A 23943-nucleotide genomic window follows, 5' to 3' on the forward strand; every position below is an offset into this window, starting at 1 on the left:
CTCACCAAACGTTTGACTGGTATATCAGAAAAACATATAACCCATTAACCGACATACATTGAAACATCTGAAAATGTACATTTTTAACCACAGAAAAGTGTTATACATTAAAAGACTTAAACTTAGATATCTTCTCTAAAGTAACAAGTTATACAGCAATTTGCAACCAGTTCTAAGTTTTACCCTAAATGTTATGCTGGAAATTTGGAATGTAACCATCAAACCGTAATCATGAGGGAATTACCTCCATCTCAGCATGTCCACACTGAGAGCACTGGAGTTAGTGACTCAGCCCTGAAAAGTTGGCAGATCATGCCAAAGAGCTGTATAGGGTTTCTGTAGGTGAATTATATCATTCTTGAGATTTGTAGTCTTACACTAACAACAGTAAGGATTCAACTTTTTTTTTTTTTAAATTCAAGTTTTGTAATAAGTACAAAAATATTGGTAAGCTCTCCATCTTGACTGCAGTCACCTGGCAAATCAAAGACAAGGGGAGGAACTGGGTACCTTGCAAAAAAGAGACACTGCATGGAAAGAAACCCCATCCAGATGATGGTATGCTGTGTAGGATGGGTCAGGTTAAAATAAGTTTGGTTTTTGGAAGAGGTTTTAATTCTCATCTTGAAGATATGCTCCAGTGGGCTGTGCTTTTGTGGAGGCCAAATACATCATGGAGTTGTGACAATGATTCAGTTTAACTTGAGGCCAGGTGTGACAAGGTATTGTTATGAAGCCATTTGGGGTTATAGGCTGCTGAGATCAAATTCACCTGAACCATCCCTTTAGTTTGGCTCAGTTTTTTTTTTTTTTGTTTTTTTTTTATTCTCAGGTTGCATTTCTGCAGGAGTTCAACATTTGCCAAATAAGTGGAGGCTCGTTATCCTTGTTCTGTTTGACAACAAAGCCAAAGTTGTCTTGCAAGATGCTTGCTCCCCTTACTGCCCCGTGTGCCCTCTTGCTTAACATGATCAATTTCCAGTTTTGCAGTGGTGATGAGTGGTGTGAGAGTAGTAGGAAGTGGAAAAAGTTATAAGAAAGGTTGTGGGGAACAAAGGAGATATTCAAGATATTTAGAAAATAGTGGTGTGCTGCAAGGAGCTTCAAGAAACAAGTGTTGAACTCAACCCCTCAACACCCCAAATAGAACAAAAGGCGCATGAAAATGTTTAGTTTTCTTCTGATTTTTATGTTCGAACAAATCTAAATGACAAAGGGTAACGTTTATAAGGCACAGCAAACAAAACAGAAATGAGATTCAACTTAATTTGAAACAACAAATTGCTGGTAAATTTAAGCCAAGAGGGTACGATTCAAAATTATTGTTTCCAGCATGGTAAGATTCTTCAAACCTTTTCCTTCAAAAAAGTAGGAAAATCCAGAGTTAAAATGAACAAAAGACAGAGGAAGTGACAGAACTTTCCTGCTTTTTGACACTGAAAAGAACCGCTAAAAAATTGGTTGCGAGTTCAGACACTGTTACTAGATTCAAATAAGTGACAAGAGTCTGGTTAGTCCACCGCTGTGCTTGAGGACACGTCTTAAACACCTGAAGATAGCTCATCCCCAATGTCACCCATAATGCTGTGAATCCAAAGGTCCTTGTTATCCACGGAAGTGTCCACCAGATACACTGTCAACCTGCGCTTCCACAGCTCACTGTTGACCTCTGACACGTCCTGCAAACTATCCACCTGCGCAACAAGTGCTCGTTTTTCCACATGATTCCTGAACAGTAATGCGGCCTCCTCTGACCACTGCTGTTGTGTTACACCTGTATGAACAGGACAAGAAACAAGTGTTCAGGCACACAAAGAAAAGTTTCTGAATCTAAAATGATTGACACAAGAGTGTCCATGTTGCTATTAAGGCAGAGAAGTGATGAGTTAAGAGGGGATTAAAAAGTTGCAGCTTTCATGTGCTTCTGAGAAATAAGCAGGTAATTACAAAATGGTCATAATGGTGTGGAATTCTTCCCAAAAGAAAAATATTTTAATTTAAGAAAAAAAAATCATCAAAGAATAACATAACCTGTAACAATAATGATTTAATAATGCATTCCAAGCAGTAAAGCTGCAGAAATTACACCTCACCTGCAAGCTGTGCAGCAATAGCCTGGAAGGGAAGCTGTCTGAATTCCTCTAACAGTGGCTGCAGGAATGTGTTGCGAACTAGCTCATGTTTACCGTAGTCCAACTCGTAGACAGAAACAAACCCATTGGTCAGAATCCCCTTTACTTGCACACGATGCCAACTGCAAACAGAAATCTACTATTTAGCTTCCAAACTTAAAGATAGCAACTTGTGAGACATTTTGTTCATGATTTTACTTGACAAGTGTGTAAAGCGCATTTCAATCACAGCGTATTCAGTAACTAAATTGCATAACAAGTCAAATGCAATTGTTATGAGCCTGGATTTATAACTTTGGGAAGGTATTGATGTGCATGTTTATTACTTACTTCTTCTCTATTTTGGCAGCATAGACATCTCCCTTCTGGATGTGTAACCTTGTGTTCGTTGTGTTTCCTGCCTGGTTATAGTAAAAGACCATTTCTCCCATCAACACTGCCAGCTTATTGAGGTCCTGCCATGGCTGCAACACAAAGTAACCTGGGTGGCATGCCACTGGCACAAACACATCCATATTCTGACCAGGCTGGAGGGAAAGAAAGAAGACTTTAAGTTGTACATATTTATATGACTATATATTTGGCTGTAAATGCAAATCAGACAAATTTGTTCCAAGCACTATTATATATACTTAAGGGTTAAACAAAACCTTATTGTGACTGGTTTTTAACATGTGGACAAAAAAAAACTTGGCATACATTTGATAAAGAAACTATTAAACTAAATGATTCACTTTCTTCAAATGAAAACTTTACAGAAGACGTACCTGGGGAAGTGTCAGTGGAGGAGGCAATGGATGTCCACGTTTAGTCACATCTATCTCTGCTGTGGGAGATGGCTGATTTAGAGTCCTGATAATGAGGTTTGGGATTGGGCTGCTTCGACCTACAGATTTGGAAAACAGATGCTCAAAAACTGAATCAGTATTTTATGTAGCTCTGCAATAACTTTTTAATTTAATTATATAAACCTAATTACAGATTAGAGAAAACCAAAAAAAAAAGAGAAATCCAAACTTTTTCTATAACTTCTCTAAATTAATCTTGGGAAATAGAAAGGATAAATGTTTGCTGACACTGGGGGCAGTGTCAGACCAAACATGGACTTTGTATGAGATGTGGATAAATACCTGTATCCTTGAAGCTGCTGCCAGTCCCAGTGATTGTGTTCTTGTTCTGTGCCATGAGTTTCTGCCACACCTCTGACTGTGCCAGCTGGTGGTTGATGCTCTTATGCAGATCTTCACTGTCACCTCCAACAAATAAGTATATGAGGACCACCTTCTCCCCTTTGTACTCTTCTGATTTCAATATCTAAAAATGAGGCAAAATAAAAATGACAGATACAAGCAGGGGTACTGATGAGCCAGTGTGTATCTGCTGTGGGTCTTTTGTGTATCACGAAAAGGCCCTTTCAGACCTGTTGAACTCTTAGCCGATATCATGTGATCCAGCTTACTCTAGCACACTCAACATTTTGTCATCTGTTTATATTTACTCCTATGTGACTCTCTGGAAGCACTACAACTGACCAGCAGCAATTTACCATCCTGAGTTTCTAAAATTCTCTGACCCACTACTACACCCAAGAATATGTCATAGAGTCATTGTAACCTTTTAAACATGCTGCATTTAATATCATAGTTATGAGAAGTGATTTTTCTGGTAGTTCAATACTTCCCAAAAACAAAAACACAATCTGATGAGATACCAACTGCATCATCACTGACTAATCATGTTTGGCACCTTTTACCAAACAGTTATCATCCAATACATATAAACATTCATAAACTTCAAAAGGATAATGTGCAGAAACATCCTCCTTATATACTTAATTCATTGCTAATCACAAATAAAACTGTTCTAAAAATTATCTAGCAATTAATACCAACTTTATTTTTCCAAAAGAACTGTTACACACACTACCTTCATTTTACAGTCTTCAGCTCCAAGGACGAGTTCTTTCAGCCACAAAATGGCCTCATTGCTCCATTCCCTATCTGGAACACTGATATCAGCCAGGCGACATTTAATGGCCTGTGAAGAACACACTCATTAGCTTTTACTTGCATTTTTTTACATTATTAACAGTTTCATAACAAATTACAGCTACACCATACAGAACAGTTCAATTAACAATTTTTAAAGTTTTACAGCTCAAGAAAATCCAATTTACAGCCTCCCTGTTGCAGGCTGGATGGGATACATGCTCTGGCATGGCAGATTGTCACCTGGGTCGGCCTCTGATCTTTTCAGGGCTTTAACACATTTCTACACTCACGGATCACTATTCATTTCTGATATTTTGTTCCCATATTTACTAACCTGCGTGCTCATAAGTCACTGTGTTGTCCTGTGGGTTTAATCACTAATAACAGTTACGTCCATGTTTTATTCTTTGTGGAGGTGATGTTTTTGTTGATTTTCATGGTTATTTTCCAGCTTGTCTGTCATTATATAGATTCTCCTTATGATTTTAGTTTTACTTTTCTTTAAGATAATGCAGGTAGTTTTGTATTTTTTGACAGGTTTATCGGTTTCTTTGTCTTCTTTTGTTTTACGTTTACCGTCTCCTTTCTTGTCAGGTCCACCATTAATATGTAAATACAGCAATGGACAAATTTTAAAAATAAAGAATAATACTCACTGGGAGGAACCTTATACCCATTAAGCTTCTCTTGGCAAAACTAATTTGTGCAGCACAACACAGCCAGACCACCATTCTGCTTTAAATTTAAAGTTGACATAAAACCTGACCTGTGGAGGAATGATGGTAAAATCCTTCAGAAAAAGTGGAGGTATCTCTCGAAGATCAGTGACTTCTACAGTTGCTGAGATGCCCAAGTCAATGAAGAGAATCTCTATTACTCTGTTGCCACACATGCTGGTAATCTGAAAACAACAAGACATCAAAATCAGACAGCCTCTATTTATATGTATCTTTATCTATATGTATGTATGTACAGTTGTGCTCATATGTCTTCATACCCTTTCATTAAAGAAAAGGCTGAATTTACAACAGTCACTCAAATAACTGGAGACTTAAAAAAGGAACAATAAAAAAAATTGCAAAAATGTAATTTAGTAATATAAGACACTGTTTTTCCTTGAGTTAAAGAAAGAAAAACAAACAAACAAATTGATCCTGGACAAATTAGAGCACTTTTCTGTTGAACAGTGGGACAAAATACTTGTCAACAGGTGCAGAAGTCTGACTGAGAGGAACAGAAAACATCTGACTGTAGCAGAAACATTAAAGGATTGTTCAACAAAAAAATAGTTTATGAGTGATGTAATATGTAATAAATTATCTTATTTGTTTGCTTTTTAAAAAAAAAAATATTTCTATTGAACCAAAATTAGAAAATGTAATGATTTTCAAAAGTTTTTAATTTATTATTACTTTAGTCAATTTCAGCTTATTTGGCAGGAATCTGTTTTTTCCTTCTTTAATGAAAGGGTATGAATAAATATGAGCACAACTGTATGTATTTATATCAAGTACTTTAGATCACAACATTTGTTGCAGTTCTGTCTTTACCTCTGCTCTGGCCCATTTTCCTTTGTAGCGAGCTAGACAGAACTTGCCATAGAAAGGTCTGGAGACCAGGAACTCTGATGTTGTCTGGTGGGAATAAATACATCAATGCTTTCAGAGCACTCAGAGTGCAGATCTCAGCCAAGCAATTGTAGTTTTTTCGGCCAATGACTGTCGGGATTATTTTTGAGTGAGAGGCTCCAATAACAAGATTATCTCCATTTGTTCAGAGTAAAGACAACTTTAACAAAATCCTGGGTCGCCCCCAAGTATAAGTATTTGGTCTTTATTCTATTTCTGACATTTCCTGAAAATATAATTAAAATAACTTAGTTTTGCTGGTAACAAACGACCAACACAGCCTATTGCAATTAAAAGCAACCAAACAACAAAGAAAACAAATCAAAACTAATAACACAATGTACATTTCAAGCAGTTATTTCTTTTTCCAAAAGTTTAGATTTTTTTAAAATTAATTTTTCACCCAAGTTTTCAAAAGTGCATTTACATAAAATTTGCTCGATTGCTAAATAACTACTTACAGCCTTAATACCGTTTACAGAAGCTACAGACACACAGGCTTTGACTAAACCCTCCTAACATCTGAGATTCTGCACACAAACAAGAACTTCTCAAATGGGACCTTTAATAGAGCAAGACTTTCTTAAATAAGGCATGAGCATCATCACACAAATGGCCATAAGTCCATCCTAACCCATTCTCACCTTTTTTTTTCTCCTCTACTTTCACACTTTATAGTGGCCCGTAAAAAACAAAAACAAGTACAAAGTACAATACATACCTGAGAGATGAAATAGGCCTCAGTTTCTTCCAGAAACTTTGCCAGTCTTGCAGTTCCTCTGGATGGCAGCTGACAGTACATGGTGCCATCTGCACTCACATCTGAGACACACACATCCCAATAGATAACATTTCCCTACAAGAAAAAAAAGGTTAACATTAGACAACTATACAGCACTGACAGCTGGCAGGCCACTGCTTAGACTCAAACTGAGCTACAGCTGCAGAATTAACTGAATACACGTGACTACTCAGACACATTCATATGAAAAGGGAACAATAACACCATCTAGTGAGCAATAAGCCATTAAAAAAAAAAAAAAAAACTCATTTAATTTTTCCTAAGCGCATAACTATCACCGTGCACCATCATGATAGCTTACAGAGAGGGGGTTGTTCATGGACTTGTCCTGCAAAGACTTCAGACAACAGGAGTTTATGTTTATGTCATCATCTTGTGATGTATCATAAAGTACAGCCATAGGTATTTCATTCAGTTGACGTGGCTCTAATGTTTCCATCAGAAGAATCCTTGAAACTGCCAACTGGTCCAAGCATGACAGCACAGATGGATGGGAGCTGAATTCCTCTAGCCCTGGAAGGGGGGGGGAGACACAAATTATTAGTAATATCTGTCACTTCTAACCTATAGTGGATTTTTTGTTCATTATTTTGCTTATTTCTGTCACTTAAGTTGTCACATATTGAATAATTTCTCAATAAAAATGTCACAATTATAGATTTTCTGGGTACCATTGTCAAAGAAATAATCATGATTTTTACAATGATCACAATTATTTTGGGTTAATTTTCCAATACGATAAAATGTGTAAAACCACCTAAACACTCCTTAGAGGCCTTTTAAAATTTTATTCATTTAAATGATTTCATACCAAAACAAAATAGTGAATGAACAAAGCAAAGACCAAGAAGATTTATTTAGCAAAATCCCAGATAATCTGTAAAGAATAAATAAATCCTACATATTAACTCTGAATTGCTCTTAGAGAAAACGGATGGAAAGACTCTGACACCTGCAGCACATGAGGCAACGCTGTGCAGCAGGTCACTACGTGATCTGCACTGGATGGGACTTTTAAGTAGTTGTCTTAGACTGGAGCTAAACAGTGTAGATTGTCATGACAGTAAAAATATTGCCTTCTTTTGACATGCACGTGCTGCTTCACACATACCACATGCATAATGGCCATGTGCATGTAGTACATATGACTGGTGCAAAAATATTGGTTTGTTTTCCCTCAAATTTTTTTTTAACATCTTTATATTGTGTATTTAATCTCACTATGTTCTTTTATGTACTCGTTGCAATTTTTGCCCTGTTTTGACCTCGTCTTTGTGTGAGGCATCTTTGAGAGAAGCGTCTCATGACTAAAAGCCATGTCAGGAATCCAAAACCTCATGGCAGGTAAATTATGTTTTAACAACTAAACTATACACCATAAAAGTTTCTTTTCTCACTTGTATAGTGTTACGTTCAGTGAACGCGTCAAGTCACTGTCAGACCAACCTGAGTTGCATATGATGATAATATTTAATTTGAAGGTTACATAAGATAAACATTAGCATCATATAACGAGACTACACAACATTTGCCATCCATCCATTTGCTGCCACTTATCCCAGGCAAACCAAAAGATACAACCCCTCCATCGTCCTACGTCTTCCCCGGGGTCTCCTCCCACAGGGACGTGCCCGGAAGAACACCTTATACCTTTAGCATAAAAACCTACTGGTTATCGTGCAGGTGATGAAACATTTCTGTGCATTTTTCTGCAACCTTTTATGTCCTGTTTTAAAGGCTGATGAGCGATCCTCCATAACGTCGCCTTGGATCTTTGTTTTTTTAATATTACATATACAACAGCCTCTTCTGTAACTCAGAGAGAACAAAAACAAAGCAACACAAGTGCGGTAACCTTGTTTCCATTTAGTGCTGCAGTTGTGATGATCTGCTTCATGGCTCATACATAATCCTTTATAGAAACTGATGATTTTGAGGGATCTTTAGGATTAATTGTAGAATAAATAACTGCGACATTCCCACTTCTTAATATTCCATGTACCTGCAAGCCTGACACTGGTAGCTTGGAAGGGCAGTGAGAGGAAGTCCTGGTGCAGCTCCAGCAGATTACTCCCACCAGTCTCCAAACAGACACCATGGTCCACATAGTATAGCTGCCAGGCACACAAAATGTTTTTGTTTGCATGTGATTGTACATATTAAGCAGTCTGTTCATTCACATCAAATCCTAATGGCAAGGGTCACAAAATATCCCTCTTCATTGTACACAATTTAGTTACAGGGAATTAAAATTAAATTCAAAGGAAACCTGACAAGTAAGATTATTACTTTGAACTTGCTGGGGTTGATGACGCCTAAGACCTGCGCTCTCGTCACCTCATCTCCATCCTCCCCTCTGACTGCTACCAGCTGACCAACAACTGGGTTAGACAGAAGATGTCGTGTGGAATGTTGGCTGTAGTAGGAATGCATGGCATCTTCCATGGCTTCCTGAGCTGCAGAGTAGTTGTCACCTACATACCTAAACAGACGTGTGAATTTTGCACGGTAAGTTTAAAAAAAAACAAAAAAAACAAAAACAAAACAAATGTGGATAATGGCACTTAGCAGATAAAAATGACATGAACTCAAGTATGCACAAAAATGAAACCACTTGAAATAATTTTCATTAAGCACAATAGTGATATCCACAGTATAAACCCTACACAAGACATTCAAAAGTGTCTTTGTAGTTTCTGTTTCTAGATGGTCACAACAATTTTAAATCATTGCTATAATTACTGTGTAAAACAATAACCAGTTGAAAAGAGGACAGTTTGCAGATGAACTGCAGGTCTTTAATACATTATTTTATCATTTCTCTTAAGTTTTGTGCTAAATGAACAGGTGTTTGATAAATTCCATGCATGATCTTTCCTGAAGGAAAAATGTTTTTGTTATAAACTCTGAATGGCACACCTTATAGTTACAGCATTACTGCTTTTGGCCTCAGTAACCAGCACTGAGGAGTACTGCTCCGATGGAAGAGTCAGACGTGGAGGAACCCTGGGACCCAGGACTTCCAGACCAGAAGGAAGGGGAGTCAATCTGCTTGACTGGTTTTCATTGCTGGCTCTGAGCTTCATGTCTACTTGTTTGGAGTCGTATAAGATGGCCTGACCATAAAAAAAAAAAAAAGTACATCAGTCAGCACAAGCTTGCATGAAAAATAGAAGCGTAAGAAGGTCCTTTAGGCTACTTAAACAAGACCACAGATGCAGTTATCAAAAAGGGAAAAAGTTCACTTTTTTTTTTTTATTCCATATAAATTACTGTTCTAACATCACTTCTTAGGAGACAAAGTTCACTTTTTAATAACAGGAAATATGTCAATGCAAAGGTATTATACTTGTCATTTGTGACTTTAAAAAAAAAAAAAAAAAAAAATACTATTAAACATTACACAATCTTATTGTCTCACCTTCTTCTTGTTATGTGGAAAGGGATACTCAATTGTGCAAATATCATGCAAAATAGCCAAGTTGTCCAGAATATATTCAGGGAATGGCATCTTATACGTGTCCAAAAAAAGTTTAGGCAAAGCATGGGTCCACAGCCCATGAGTGTACTTGGAAAGAAGCTCCTTTATTCTCTGACGAACCTCAACTGGTAAGACAACAGCAGAAGAATCCGAGGGACAACAAGCAGCGGCATTGGAGGATGAGGAGAGTGTGACTTTCAGAAGGGGTAAAATGTCATGGTCAGGTTGGAGGGAGGGAGGTGCAGCAGAACTTTTGGCTGATGGAAGATAAGTCCAGGTAGGGGCTAAAAGGGGAGTGTTTTGGTTGTGGGTAGCTGTAGCCAAGTTGCAATTATCTTTGCAACCATTGCTGATTTTGATGGCATGATCTTGTTTGTAAGCAGGACTTCGTAATGTCACTGATGATGGAGTATCTGAAGCAGCACTGTCAGCTTGTGAAGGAAAAATAAAGGTGGGTTTAGCCAAGACATTCTTTTTGGTAACTATAGGTTTACCAACAGAAGATGGATGGAAATTTGTAGAAGATTGCCCAGGTGTTGAGGTGCGATGAGAAGTAGGCATGTTGACAGTACTTGAATCAAGGAGTGACACTGTAGAGATATTGGTGCTATTTAATGGGACTGTAGAGGGTTTAGGAGGCAGCGGAGGGTAGATAAGCCTGTCAGCTCGGTTGGTAATAGAAGGTTTTTCCACCTATAGGAGCCAGATGACAACTTTGAAAACATTGCTGTTGTTGTATTACAAGTTTATTTTATAATATAAATGGTCTTACCATACACACAGCTGGCCAGTTTTCCAGATCTATGAGCACCTGAGGGTGGAGTGTCTGACTGAACATCTGACTGAAAACACTTGACAGTTTGGACACCCACAGTCCATTAGGGTACTTCTCCAATACCTGTGTTATTTGGCGTTGCACTTGTGTCACATTATACAAGTCAGTCTGCAAGGAGAAATGAAACGTTAATTATAAGTTGTGCTGAAATGTGTGAGTGGAAGTGTGTGAAAAACATGTGGAAACATTACTTCAACAACTGAAAGAAAACTCTTGATGGAGACATGTCTTCTGATAGAGGCGATACAATGCAAATGTGGAATCCGTGTGAATGTATTCCCTGTGTTATATTTTGAGCATCTACACCTTATTAAACTCACATATAAATGGGAATACAATATAAACCAAGAACATAAAAAGAGAAAGTTCTGTACCTGGGAATTTCTGGGTCTCGTCACTGGCTCTGGAAAAGGTTCTGAAAAATGGTGCAGAGAGAGAAATAGTTAATCTCTGAAACGGCGCTACCTCTGGAGTTGATTAATTTGACTGCTAGGTACAATAAACTTCATAAATGTTTATCCACATTGTTCCTCAAACTCCTGTCTTTACTTTTTTTTTTTATTGTCCACCAGTTTGTGGCATCAGTATTGGAAAGATAATCTATATAGAAATGGCATCCACTTCAAATATAAATTATTTTTATTCATTAAGGAACTGAAATGTAATTAGTTGTTGGGCAGATGTGAGCATATTCTCTGCCATGGACTCTGTACGCTCAGTGATGGAAAACCACGATGCTCGATACATAAAGCAGAGGATAGGTGGCAACACCCTGGACCCATTTCAGAGCCCACAACAAAATCAATAAGCAGAAACACTAATTGTCATAACTGAACCAGAGCAAAACTCAAAATGAGGACATAAACTATCACATTTTCACTTACCTTTAGAGTTCTTATTTATGGCATTTGCAAAGCTTGTCTCTCCCCTGTTGACAAAATAGTTTTAATTATAACATGTCTTCAGATAAACAGTGACACAATCGAATCCCATCTTAATATAACAGTTATGAGACTCAAAGACTACTTCATCTTTGAAGGAAAGATGACAATATTTGACATAATAAGAATCCATATAAGAATTCAAAGAGCTTAAAAAAAACAACTGGACTACTTTTCATAGCTCTTGAAAACATTAAATAGTTAAAAAAAAAATTAATCAAAGCTTAACTAGCAAAGGGCATTGTGGGTTCAGCATAGGGCATTGGGGGGGGGGGGGGGGAGAAACACAACCAAAACATAATTGTGTGATGTATGATAGGCATATCCAGTCAGAAGTGGCGTAAAAGAAGAAAGTAAATTATATGAAAAAAACACAGGCAAGCCAAGACGACTGAGATTTGATGCATCATTGTGTTGTTCCCTTACATGGTAGAAGTAGATGTTTCCCATTTAAATTAAATATTTTTAAAGGACCAAGAAACAGAAGTTGATTGAATACTATGCAAGCTCTTAAGATAACCATGACCCAGATGACTGGGAAGCTACATCTAGACATAACACTAACTCTGTTAGCAATGTTTTTGCTTTTGTACCAATACAAGTGGTGTATGCATATGACACAAATTCAAACACTTGTTCTATTATTTATAAACTCAAAATGCATACAGACCAAAACTAAGTTTAGCTATATCTAATGCCCACATTGTTTACCTGTCAAGCATAACATTCTGTTTCACAGCTGGCTGTCTGTGTTCAACAGGGACTTTGGAGCTCAGGCTCTGATCCAGCCGTCTGATGACAAATAAAACAATGTGTGACTAAAACTTTGAAATTCCTCCAAGTCCAAAAATGGAAGAAAATGCCAATATAGTGTACCTGTAGTCTCCTGAGGCACTGCCGCTTCTACAGCCACCATGGGATCTGAAACGGTTAGCTGTCCAGTTAGACAGACTTCCAGCTGATGGTTGGCGCAGAGACCACCTTGGTGTCACTAAAAGAATACAGGTCAGATCACACTCAGAATAGGGTGAAAAAGATTAAATTAAAATAAAAGTTTGAAGAGTAAAAGGGGAAGACTAAAACTACAACTTTTCTGGCAGACAAGGTGTACTTTGGCTAAAATATGTCTAAATAGATACAGAGAGAGAAAGAGAAGGGGGGGGTCTGGCACTTTTAAAGTCCATAGCAAAAGAAGATGGGTACCGAAATCTAAATAAGTTGTGTTCATATGTTTATATACCCTGGTAGAATGTGTAACTTTTGATTATTATTAACTGAATATCCTAGTTATCACAACCATAAGCATCTTTCAACATCTTGCAATGATGCATGTGTTTAAATGCAATTCATCATTTTTCCTTTCAATCTTTTTTAATTTCCTTTCTGATCTTTGGAAACACAACTTGCAGTTAAGACTGCACCATAAGCACCAACATTTACACATATTGGCCTTTTATGTAGAGTATCAGTCAAAATTATAAGAAAAAGCTGTTGAAAAATAGGTTTTTCATACCATTAAACATGTAAGGACTGGACGGTCTGAATCGCATCTTGCAGTTGACAACCTGGGAACGACCAGACTTCTTGGAGCTCCTCTGCTTGGCAACCAGCTCAGCAATGTGAGCTGTCTCTTTACATACAGCAGCAAAGCATTTCAACTATGAAAGAGATTCATTTCTACTCTTAAAAACACATAAATGTAATGTAAAGGATTTAGCAAGATCTTCCAAATCACAAGCTATCAGCTTCTTAGTATTTTGATATTGATAGTCTAACTGAAGTAACTTGAGTTGAAGACAGCCTTAAGCCAAGGCTACAGAGAAATGCATGCTCACCTCTCCCATGTGGTACTGCAACCGCACCACAGATGGAATACTTCTGAGATAGTCCTCCAGTTTAGAGAAGCCCAGTTTATCCAGGGGGATGCCCTCTCCACACAGTGAGCGGTACTCTGACTGTAGGGTGTTAATAGACACGCCATACTTGCTCGACTGGAGGACGGCCCTTAACATTTTCTTTATGGACTCACTATCCGACATCTTTTTAGGCACAGACTGATACAGAAACAAGATTTTAACAAATTCAGTCAAGCAGATGTGTATAAATTTCCAATTGCATATAAACTGCATCGTAATGATAGAAGATTCTGCATTAATGCAACATAAATGACCTGTAGGTCTCTTGCATTGACTTTGGGGTGAAACTATGGAAACATTACTGATGTAGGGTAATGTGAGGAACAAACGCACTTGTCAGCAAAACAATGTTTTGAGAATTAAATCAAGTTTATAAAACATATTGAAATAGATCAAGGAATGGTAGTCTTATTTAGTCAGAATACAATTACTTTTACCAGCTGTTGATGGCCTTGAAAAGTCTGAGCAATGAGACTTATTTACTTTCTGTGTTCAGCATGCATTGCATATATTCACTGCATTCAAGCAGGCAGATATATATATATATATATATATATATATATATATATATATATATATATATATATATATATATATATTAAATATAATTGTCTGAATGCAAAACAAAAAAGAGGGCTTTGTATTGATCTGACCGTACATATGAATGTACCTGGAAAGTACCTTAGTGGTTACACAGTAGTTTGATGATGCAACTACAATTATAGGTCTTAATCAGTAAAGATTCAGCACAAAAAAATCCTACAAATCCTTGCAAACCTCCCCACACAAACACCTAAAGAAGAGAAACTATGACATTTAATATGCTCAGTGCAACCAGCTTTTCTTTTCCACTCTAACAGCGTGAATCAGAAGCGTGTCTGTCTGTGTCAAGCCGAAGTGCACATTATTTGTAAAGGTTGCACCAAATAAAATAGACAGCGAGTAGTTCTAAAGAAAACTTCTCAAAGATACCGTAATCAAAGCTGCAAATTCAACACATAATTTCTTATTTCAACACGTTAGTTACTTATTTCCATATGATTTTACGTTTTAATCATGCAAAGAAGGCAGCACATTAATGATAAGTTTTCATATATGACAAAACAATAGGTAGCGGAAGACAACCAACAACCTAAATCTGGGGGAAAAAAAGAAAAAACAAACAAACAAAAAAAACTTTCTCTTTAATTGCCTGTTTACGATTTTCAGCCCTTTGACGATGACAAGCAGGTGTGCGTGTTTTAATAAAACATACCTTTCAAACATCAGTGTCAGCCACCTTGTAAATCCACTTTTGGACCAATATTAATTTAGAGAAAACAGCGTGCTGGTACGTTGGTAGTTTATTTGCCAACAACATAAATACTCTGAACCTAGCTAGCGGCTAACTGCTAGCTCGAGGACTTTCGTTTGAAGCTAGAGATGAGCTCCGTAATTTCAACGTGACGGGTTGCAATAAATAGATTGAAAATACTTACACCTTTGTCACAATATCCTAAAGCCTGCTTAAGTTAAATTACAGATGGGACGGTTTAAATGTTAACCATACCCGTGTATATTCAGGTAGCCAAACGTCCCAACGGTCTTCTCTCTCCACTCCGATGAAAAATCACGATGTTCAAGCTAACAAGTTCAAAATGGCTGCCCGGGTCACTTCCGTGACGTTTTTAATGTGAAGTTGTATTTAATTTTGTGTTTTTTTTTCTTTAATGATTTATGTAATTATATTTTAATTATTTAGTATAAATACTTTGACCAAAAGCTTGTAATTATCGTAACATAGCAAACGGAGGCTGTATAACTTCAACTAAATGCATTCATGTGTTACAGGAATTTTCAACGTCCAAACGTTTGCCGAAAATACAACATTTTAGATATAATCTAATACGGGTGAATGGGTTTGACCATGTGGATGTGTATGTGTGTGTGGTTGAGTGCGGGGTGGGTGAGGATTGTTTGGGGTGTGTGAGGGGGCGTGGGGGTGGGGGTAGGGGTGTGTGTATTGGGGAATGTGAGGGGTAGAGGTGTGTGTGTGGGGGGAAGTGTGGTAGTGCATGTGTATGGGGGTATGGGGTGTGTATAGAGGGGTAGTGGTTAGGAAGGGGTAAGGCAGAGGTGAGAGGCGAGGGGTTGTGGTGGGGTGTCTTGGGGGAGGAAGAATGGATCTGGAGGGGGGGCAGGGAGTGGGTTTTGGGGGGTAGGGGTGTTTTTGGGGTCTGGAGGGAGGACTAAATGTGTGTGTGGGTCTGTTTGTGGATGTATGTGTGTGCAAGTGTGTGTGTAGATGGGTGTATATTAGTATGATAGTGAGTGTATGTATAGGGGTGTAGGCGAGGAGGGACTGCAGCCTGTCCTCGGGTGGGGAGCATCTTTTGTGGGTGTGGGGACGGTGGACCTTTAGTCTGGGGTCTCCTTCTGCCGCCCATCCACTTCCTTGTCTTCCAACCCTGGTTCGAGTCACTGAGGGTTCTGGCTATTGGTGCAGCTGTCCTTGGCGACGTGGTCCTCTCACCCCCCTATTTCTGGGGCTTAGACAGTGGGTGTGTATGTGTATATATAGGCGGGTGTGTGAGTGTGTATATGCACATGTATTTATGTTTGTCTCTCTCTTTCTCTCTCTAAGAGTGTTTTATTTGTTTTGTTTTTTTTTTCTTTTTTTTTGGTTGTCTCTGTCATTTTTCTATACTCCGCGGTCTGGTCCAGCAGTACAAACTCTGTAATATAAACAATTATGCAAAATAAATAGAAAAATAAAATGAAAATCAAAGATATCAAGGGGATCATGATATCTGTAAAGCTCCCCTTGGCAAAGTAAATTTACTCCGCAGAACACAGCATCCAGACCAATATTCTGCCTGCTTAAATGCTGGTCAAGACATTATAGAACAAAAAATAAATAAATAAAAGATATAATCACTTATCTTTTGCACGCATTAGCACAAATGTTGGTAAAAGTATAGGCTTAATATGCTGCTTAATATCAACAAACTACAATCCAGTCTTTCTTCTGCCAAAGCGTAAACCAGATGGACAGTATCAGACAAACCCAGAAAAACAGAATTATAGTAAAGTCAAAATTTTAATGAACAAAGCCTTACTTTCACCAAAAGTGAATACATTCATAAGAACTGGAGAGTTTTTATTTATTTATTTATTTTTTTTAACAATCTTCCTCTGTGGCAGTAGTGATCTCTGGTGATGATTGCGCCACTGACTGGCAGCTCTGCGTTTGAGATGCCATGACCCAAGCTCTCACTACTGTGTCTGAAGGATGAGATGACATTATTGATGATGAAGAGAGGTGATGTTTTCTGAGCAGGATCAGGCGAGGGTTCTTCAGTAAGGTATAAAACAATGCCCAGCGCCTCCTGGCCCGGCTATTCACAGGGGATGCTGGCAAAATATAAGTAAATATAAAGTAAACTAGACAACAAACAGATGGAAATAACTGTGTATCCATACATTCATGCACACTCTTCTAACCTGATAGAATTGTGTCAAATGAGGCGTATGTCATTGCACTGTGCCTCTCTACAGTTGTGGAGAACAAAAGCTGGCAAAAACACACCATGACCGGGTTGTTATGGTAATGGTCAGCAAAAATCATCCCAATCCATGTACTGTAGCCTGGAATGTGCAAGAAATACAGTCAGACTCATACATAGTGAACCGCACAACATTAATACATGCTCTTTAGAAAGACGAAGAACTAAGAAATTAAAGAAATAGCACAGTTGAATATACCTGCTGGCTTACATGATATATTTTGCAGGTCTATGACAGATAAAGTTATAGACCGTTTATTCTTTGTGAAATGCTACCATCTCCTGGATTACAGCGATCCATGCAGATCATATCAATTACTCACAACTCAATCAACATTAAGCAACAATAATAAAAAAAAAGATAATGTTTCTTTCTTTCTTTCTTTCTTTCTTTCTTTCTTTCTTTCTTTCTTTCTTTCTTTCTTTCTTTACTTTAGAAGTTAATCACAGTTTTACTGTAAAATCTAAACCTACCAGCATCCATGTGTTCATATCCCCTCTGCATTATCGTCCGGTCTATGCGGGACACCAGCCATGTTCCAACCACAACGCTAAGCAACAGCCTGACTATGCATGTGCTGATTCCCATCACCACGTTGTAGTAAAAGAAGAAGTAGTTGAAGCAGTGGAACGCTTTCCTGTAAAGTAAACAGTGCAAAAGTTAAAGTATGAAGAGTGCTTAAAGAGTTATGACATGATAATCCTGTAGTTTGTAAATGATTCCTATCTTTGGTTGGTCAACAAACACTTCCCATTGAAAAAGTTAGCTTTTGTTGACAAATAAATTATTCATATTTTACATTACTGGTCTGACCTGTTGTTGAGAGCCAGAGGTTTGTCTTTATTCGTGGGAGACATTTTGTCCTGAAGGAAGAAGACCTGAACTAGTACTATCTGGAGAATAACCAAGCTGATCACCAGCCCAATGGTTAGACTGGAAGATTCATGAGAAAAGTATAACTCAGTAAGTGCATTCATTCATTAAAGTACCCTTCAACAGTCACACAGAAAGCTACTTTACATTATGAGTCCAAGGTTTGAGAGCATGCTCAGTGCTTTCCCATGCTGTATTGGAAGAACCACCACGTAGACCAGCAGCAGAGCAAACAAGAAGTGGACAAAGTGGACAATCAGGTAGCCTAAATGTAAGGACAGAGAAAATACATCTGACCCATTGATTGAAAACTCAAAGTTGCAGTGAGGTCAGTTTGTCAGTTAATGTAATAAAAAGTCATCAAATAAACCAGTAGCCTGTGTTTTTCATCCATTTGATGCTTTAGATCAAAAATACTTTTTGCCATCCTTCATAAGGGCGTGTCAAAAGCACTGTTAAAGAAACTATTTTGTGATCTGCATTTCTTTCATTTCATTCTGTATTTCATGTTCAGCCCTGTCATATAATATAAAACGATTAAGATATAATATCCAGGAAACGTCTAAATCATTCAGAATTTTAAGTTTAAGACAATGAAAGGCTTACCCCACAGTGTAAAAGCTATTTGCCATCCGGAGTATCTTGCAATGGAAGCCTGTGAAATTCAACAAGAAAACTCGTTTGGACATTTAATGTAGGTGGAACTAACTAAAGAGATTATGCTAAAAAAAAAAAAGGCACACAAATGCATTCACAAAGGTACATTAACATGCTATGAATTAGATATTAAAATGCAAACTCATGCTCAAAGCAGTATTATTGTAAAAAAAAAAAACTGCCACAGTGATACAACCAGCTACCTAATGTGTGTACAATAGATACATGCATCATGATGTGGATCCAAAGTCACATTATTATTGTTTTTCTGTGTACCAAGTGACCTAAAATTGTGTGACATCATGGGAATGTCTGAAGAAGCATTGGGAAGCACTGGTTTCTGATTTACAATTATCTCCCCAGTGCATGACTAAAAACAATATCCTTTCCATCCAAAACAGCTGTTCAGTTCTAAATATTTCATTGGCGCATAAGCACTTTTCCATAAGTATTACAAACTAAGATGCTCACAGACAATCATATAGACTATACTGAGAAGTTGTAAAGGGAACCTTAAAGATGCGTCACAAACAAGCTTTGTCAGTGAACCACAGCCAACAACGGACCTATTGCCATAAGCAATGGTTCTGCTTCTTTGTTTAAAATAAATTGGGAAGATGTGTCCTGATTTTTGATGGTTACTTGGGGTTGTTTTTTTGTATTTACAGCCTGCCTTCTTTGAATAGCTGTTGGCCCCTGTTGTTGAACGAAATTTTTAAAACATCCCAAAACTGCCCCACACCCGCTGTCTGTCTATGTGTTTTACTTACAACACTGATGGCAGAACGGGGGTTATGAAACTTCTCAGGAAGAAAACTCTTTTGTCCCTTCCACAGTCTTTTCAAATGTTTCCTAGGACAATAGTACACAATGTAAACTACCAGTAAAAAAAAAAAAAAAAAGAATATTTTCTCTAAATTTATATTTCATGAACTAAAACATGTCATTCGAATCTTAACATTTGCTTAACTTTTTTCTTACCTGTAACATGCCAAGATGTGGAAGGTGTAAGCTACAGAGTTGAGGCTGGCAAAGATGGTGGTGGCAAGCCAAGTTTCTTAAATAAAAAAATATATATATACAAAATTGTCATTGTTAAGAATCTAGAAGGCATAATTTGTAGATAACATTTCCAAAATATGTCTGAGGTCCATTGTAGACATATGTATTAATCCCTCTGATCATATATGGCCCCTCCCACCAGCGTGGTGGAATCACTCACTCCTGGCTATATCGATGAATTCTTCCAGCTGTGGGATCATGTATCCCAGAGCTTCAGTCTGATTGCACGAGGTAACCAGCTGCTTTAGAGTATTCTTCCAATTTTCTAGTTTGTCAAAGGCAACATCACTGAGACTGTAGTCTGCCAGTGTCATCTGGAGAAATGGCAGAAACACATATGAAACACAAATGTCAGTTCCTGAGTGATCTGAACAGCACTTGGAAAAACAAAGTGGATGGATTACACTTGTCATTTTGATTAGTGAAAATAGAGTTTTCCTCACCGTATACAAGCCTATAAGGGATATAATGACAGTGCCAATAATCCTGCTGGGAAACTTGAAGTAGGGGTCCCACTCGTACACTCTTCTCTGAAACCAGCTAAGTGGTTCGCTGCATCATGAAAAAATAAGGTCAAACACACCATGTATGTGCACGCGAGAGCATTTGTGACTGCTTTTTAAAATCCCCTTTAAACACTGTGGAGAAGGTTTGTTCAGACAAGTTGCCAGCATGCATGTTTTGCCAGTCAGCTCTCAGACAGACAGAACTAAATACAGCTGTGAATGTACACTGGACAGTCCATTTGAAACTATCTCAACAGCTGCATGCTAAAGCAAGAGAAGGGTCTTCAAGTTAGTCTGACCTGAAAATTCCCAGATAGTACAGGCAATGTTGGGCCCAAATATGGGCTACATGTAGTTTGGCCCATATTTGGCCCTGACTAACTCAAATCAGTTTGAGTTTGGCCATAACTTATCCACATGACTACCACATGTGGCCAACAAAGTAAGAAAATATCTGTAATCTATGTTCAGACCAGAAACCAACATCTGGACCAAACAACACTTGCCAGGACCATAACTGAGAAAGTAGCCAGATTAGACCCAAAAATGTCTGTTATCTGAGTTATTACTACACAACGCTGGAGTTCAGTGGTGGTGATCTAAAAAAATATAAATTTCCCTTTTATTGATTTTGATGGATCAATTTGTACAATCAAACTATTTTCCACTTATTAAAAATAAATCATAAGCAACTCCTGCTAGAGATCTGGACCTTACATGAAGTCAATTGGGAATGTAAACTTCAGCAGCATTGGCGCATGTGTGGATGAGTGTGTATATAAACCTGCTCTGAGGTGTTTTTCTCAGCAAACGTTTTACATGCTGCGCCTGGTGTTGCCCGACGATATCTTCAGGGTCCTGGTAGGAAATTTGACATGTCATTGAGGAGTTGTTCACAATGAAACAAGACAAATGTTGATTTCATTCAGTTTTTCCTAAAGTGAGAAATATATGACAAGAATCATTGAGTTTTTTCAGCTGTCATACTGACCTCCGTTTCCATTTGCAGACGTATGCGAACAAGTTTAACCAACATGTAAATATATCTTCCCAAGAGGAATACAAGTGAGAGGATGCAAGGCCATTGGGAAATTATCTTCTGATATTTACCCAGAATCTTTAAAAGCAGAAACACAGAAATTATTATAAAATTATGTTAATAGCAGGATGTAATGTATTTAGGCAGTAACCCAAAGCATTGCTTGAACACCTCAGCAAACACATGACACTGGGTTTAGTGTCTGCCTAACTTACCTTTCCACTGGGACAGGTGAATGTATCCCACACCGTGACAATTATCCTAAAAAAACGACAGTCACTTAAAATACCATATATAAAAATGGCCATTTATAAGCTTGGTGTTTTTTTTTTATTTATATTTTGAAAATTACGAAAACACTTGAAATGAGTGAAAGTTTACCAGGATGCTGAGTAGAGTATTCCTAATACTGCTCCAGCCATTCTGAATGGTGTGGACAAGCAGGCAAAAAAAGGAAAATACACCAGGCCCACTTCTAAAGCTCCAACCAGGTACACTATAGCTGAGGTTAACAGTTGGACATGTCATAAGGTAATTTAGTTGTATATACATGATATGATAACGATGTTAAAGAATAAGCTAGTACCTCTGGCCCATGATGGGACAGTGAAGGGGACATAGTTTTCGGAGAACAGCAGCAGAACACTGCTTGATACGGCACCAAATGCAAAGCCATAAGACCAGCGGTTACTGAGACTTCCTACAGTATCCAAAGGCCTAAGAAACAAGGATGACAAAATGTAATAGGACAAATAAAGTCACAATGCGTGTGGAGTTTCTTTGCCTAAATTTTGACTTACACCACAATAGCAAATCTTCCTTCAAGGAAGGGCAATCTCTGGTCAATAGCCAGTCTCTGGGCTCGTCTCTGGATGAAAGACAGCACCCCTGCAATCAGCACCTGGCAGACAAGATATCTTCACATAATACACTAGGTAGGAAACACATTTAATTATTTAAAAACATCCTTGCTTCTGGTAAAAGTGATGGGTGACAAGACATTTTTAAAACTTCAGGGGACCTTTTGTGAAAAAAAATGTCTATTTGATTCACATGAATTCGTCCTACATATCTGAGCTACTGCTTTAGTTCATGTAAAAGACGCATTCTGCCATGACTTTATCTATGCTATTCTTCAGGTTTAACATTTCATTCCTATTATTGTGGAATGTGTTACATCACACATTTACCTGTCCAGAGACAGCTCCTTTATAATATTATTGTTTTATGTTTAGTGAAAAAAAAAAAAGAAAGCGGCAAATGAGGAAGAGGAAGAACTGATCGTCAGAGCTGGGGAGAAATTATTCCCATGTACTTGTGAAATGTGATTAAATTAACCAGCTATTGAGAAGAAAGAAAAGAATAGAAATCAGTTCATCAAAATACTGGTGTTTTCAGCAACATTATTCTTATTATTATTCTTTGCTGTTTTGGGTTATCTGAAATATTTTCAGACCATATAAGCCAGCAAAGCCTACACGGCAGGTGAAATTGCATAAAGGAAGCTGGTCTATATTTACTGTAATTGCTTTGTAAATATGCACTTAAATTTGAGACATTTTATTCTGTTTATTTAATGTGTACTAAACACATCAGATTGGTGTTTGATTAGATTGGTTTGGATCAGAAAAACAGCTTAATTCTGAAATGCTGAAAACTTAGTAATTAGCAAGAATGAACTCAGTGAGAATGTGCAACCCTAGAAGCTGTATTATATTAAAATTTAAAGAGCATGTATACTCAAAAGGGTTAGTCTATATCAATTTTCATAGAAGAGCTCTGCAACACTTTTTGTCATTCTCTAGCCAGTGGTTTGATACCAGACTCTTCACTTTTACAGAAAACCACAACCTCCTCAGTCCCCTAATGTGACAGAGTGGAATAATAGCCATTTAACTACAGATGTAGCTCGTGTCTGAAATAAACATGTTACATTTTTGTGGCATGACTGACAAAGACACTTTTATGAAATGTGAGAAAATACAGATTTTCTAAGCCCCCCCTGTTGTGTTAGACATTCAAACTGTAAGTCACACAAATGGACAACTCACAGCTGGTATGAGGGAGAGGTGCAGGAAAAGGTCCACTGAGATGTTATTTTGACAATCCTCCACTGTAGAGATTGTTGATCGTCTGCAACAGTGTGAAGAAGAAGTAACACGCTGAAGTTTAACTGATACAAAGTCAAATGACATGCAGCTGAACCGTGGTGGACAATAGTAGCCCAACCAGAGCAGCACAGATAACAGCGCTAACTCAGATAAGGAGGAAACAAGCTGAAACAAACTACACTTAACTGGCTGATAATGACGCATAAAAGCCTAAAAGAAATTAAAGCAATGTGTTAAATTTCTTGAATGTATTATGAAAAGATAATAACATGTCAAACTCAACTTTGTTTACATTTTCAACAAGTGAACTAAAAAAGACCAGAAGCTTCTGCAGTGACAGACATTTTTGCAATTCTCTTAACTCTGTGAACTGAAAATATTTAAAGTGTGTACTTACACATGTTCGTCTGAGCTTTTTATCAT

At 37.7% G+C, this 23943-nt stretch overlaps 2 protein-coding genes across 2 annotated transcripts; both read right to left on the reverse strand.

Moving 5' to 3' along the window:
- Positions 1 to 1541: 1541 nt before the first annotated feature.
- Positions 1542 to 13849, reverse strand: tdrd7a (tudor domain containing 7 a; the record flags this gene model as incomplete). Its single annotated transcript, XM_079262886.1, has 21 exons — positions 1542 to 1774; positions 2094 to 2254; positions 2463 to 2659; positions 2900 to 3018; positions 3263 to 3446; positions 4059 to 4169; positions 4890 to 5024; positions 5674 to 5757; positions 6473 to 6607; positions 6855 to 7066; positions 8556 to 8667; positions 8843 to 9035; positions 9473 to 9669; positions 9975 to 10727; positions 10807 to 10977; positions 11244 to 11284; positions 11754 to 11797; positions 12522 to 12602; positions 12687 to 12801; positions 13324 to 13468; positions 13646 to 13849. The coding sequence occupies 21 exons, from the start codon at positions 13847 to 13849 to the stop codon at positions 1542 to 1544; spliced, it is 3627 nt and encodes a 1208-aa protein (XP_079119012.1).
- Positions 13850 to 16886: 3037 nt separating this feature from the next.
- On the reverse strand, positions 16887 to 23943 carry stra6l (STRA6-like; the record flags this gene model as incomplete). Its single annotated transcript, XM_079262897.1, has 18 exons — positions 16887 to 17119; positions 17210 to 17353; positions 17746 to 17909; positions 18086 to 18205; positions 18293 to 18410; positions 18752 to 18800; positions 19573 to 19654; positions 19784 to 19859; positions 20025 to 20178; positions 20308 to 20416; positions 21155 to 21228; positions 21362 to 21487; positions 21625 to 21670; positions 21791 to 21911; positions 21996 to 22126; positions 22210 to 22310; positions 23461 to 23542; positions 23918 to 23943. 18 exons carry the CDS (start codon positions 23941 to 23943, stop codon positions 16887 to 16889), a joined length of 1956 nt encoding a protein of 651 aa, XP_079119023.1.

The sequence above is a fragment of the Telmatherina bonti genome (genome assembly GCF_933228915.1).
Source record: "Telmatherina bonti genome assembly, chromosome: 3".
In the NCBI taxonomy this organism is placed as follows: Eukaryota; Metazoa; Chordata; class Actinopteri; order Atheriniformes; family Telmatherinidae; genus Telmatherina; species Telmatherina bonti.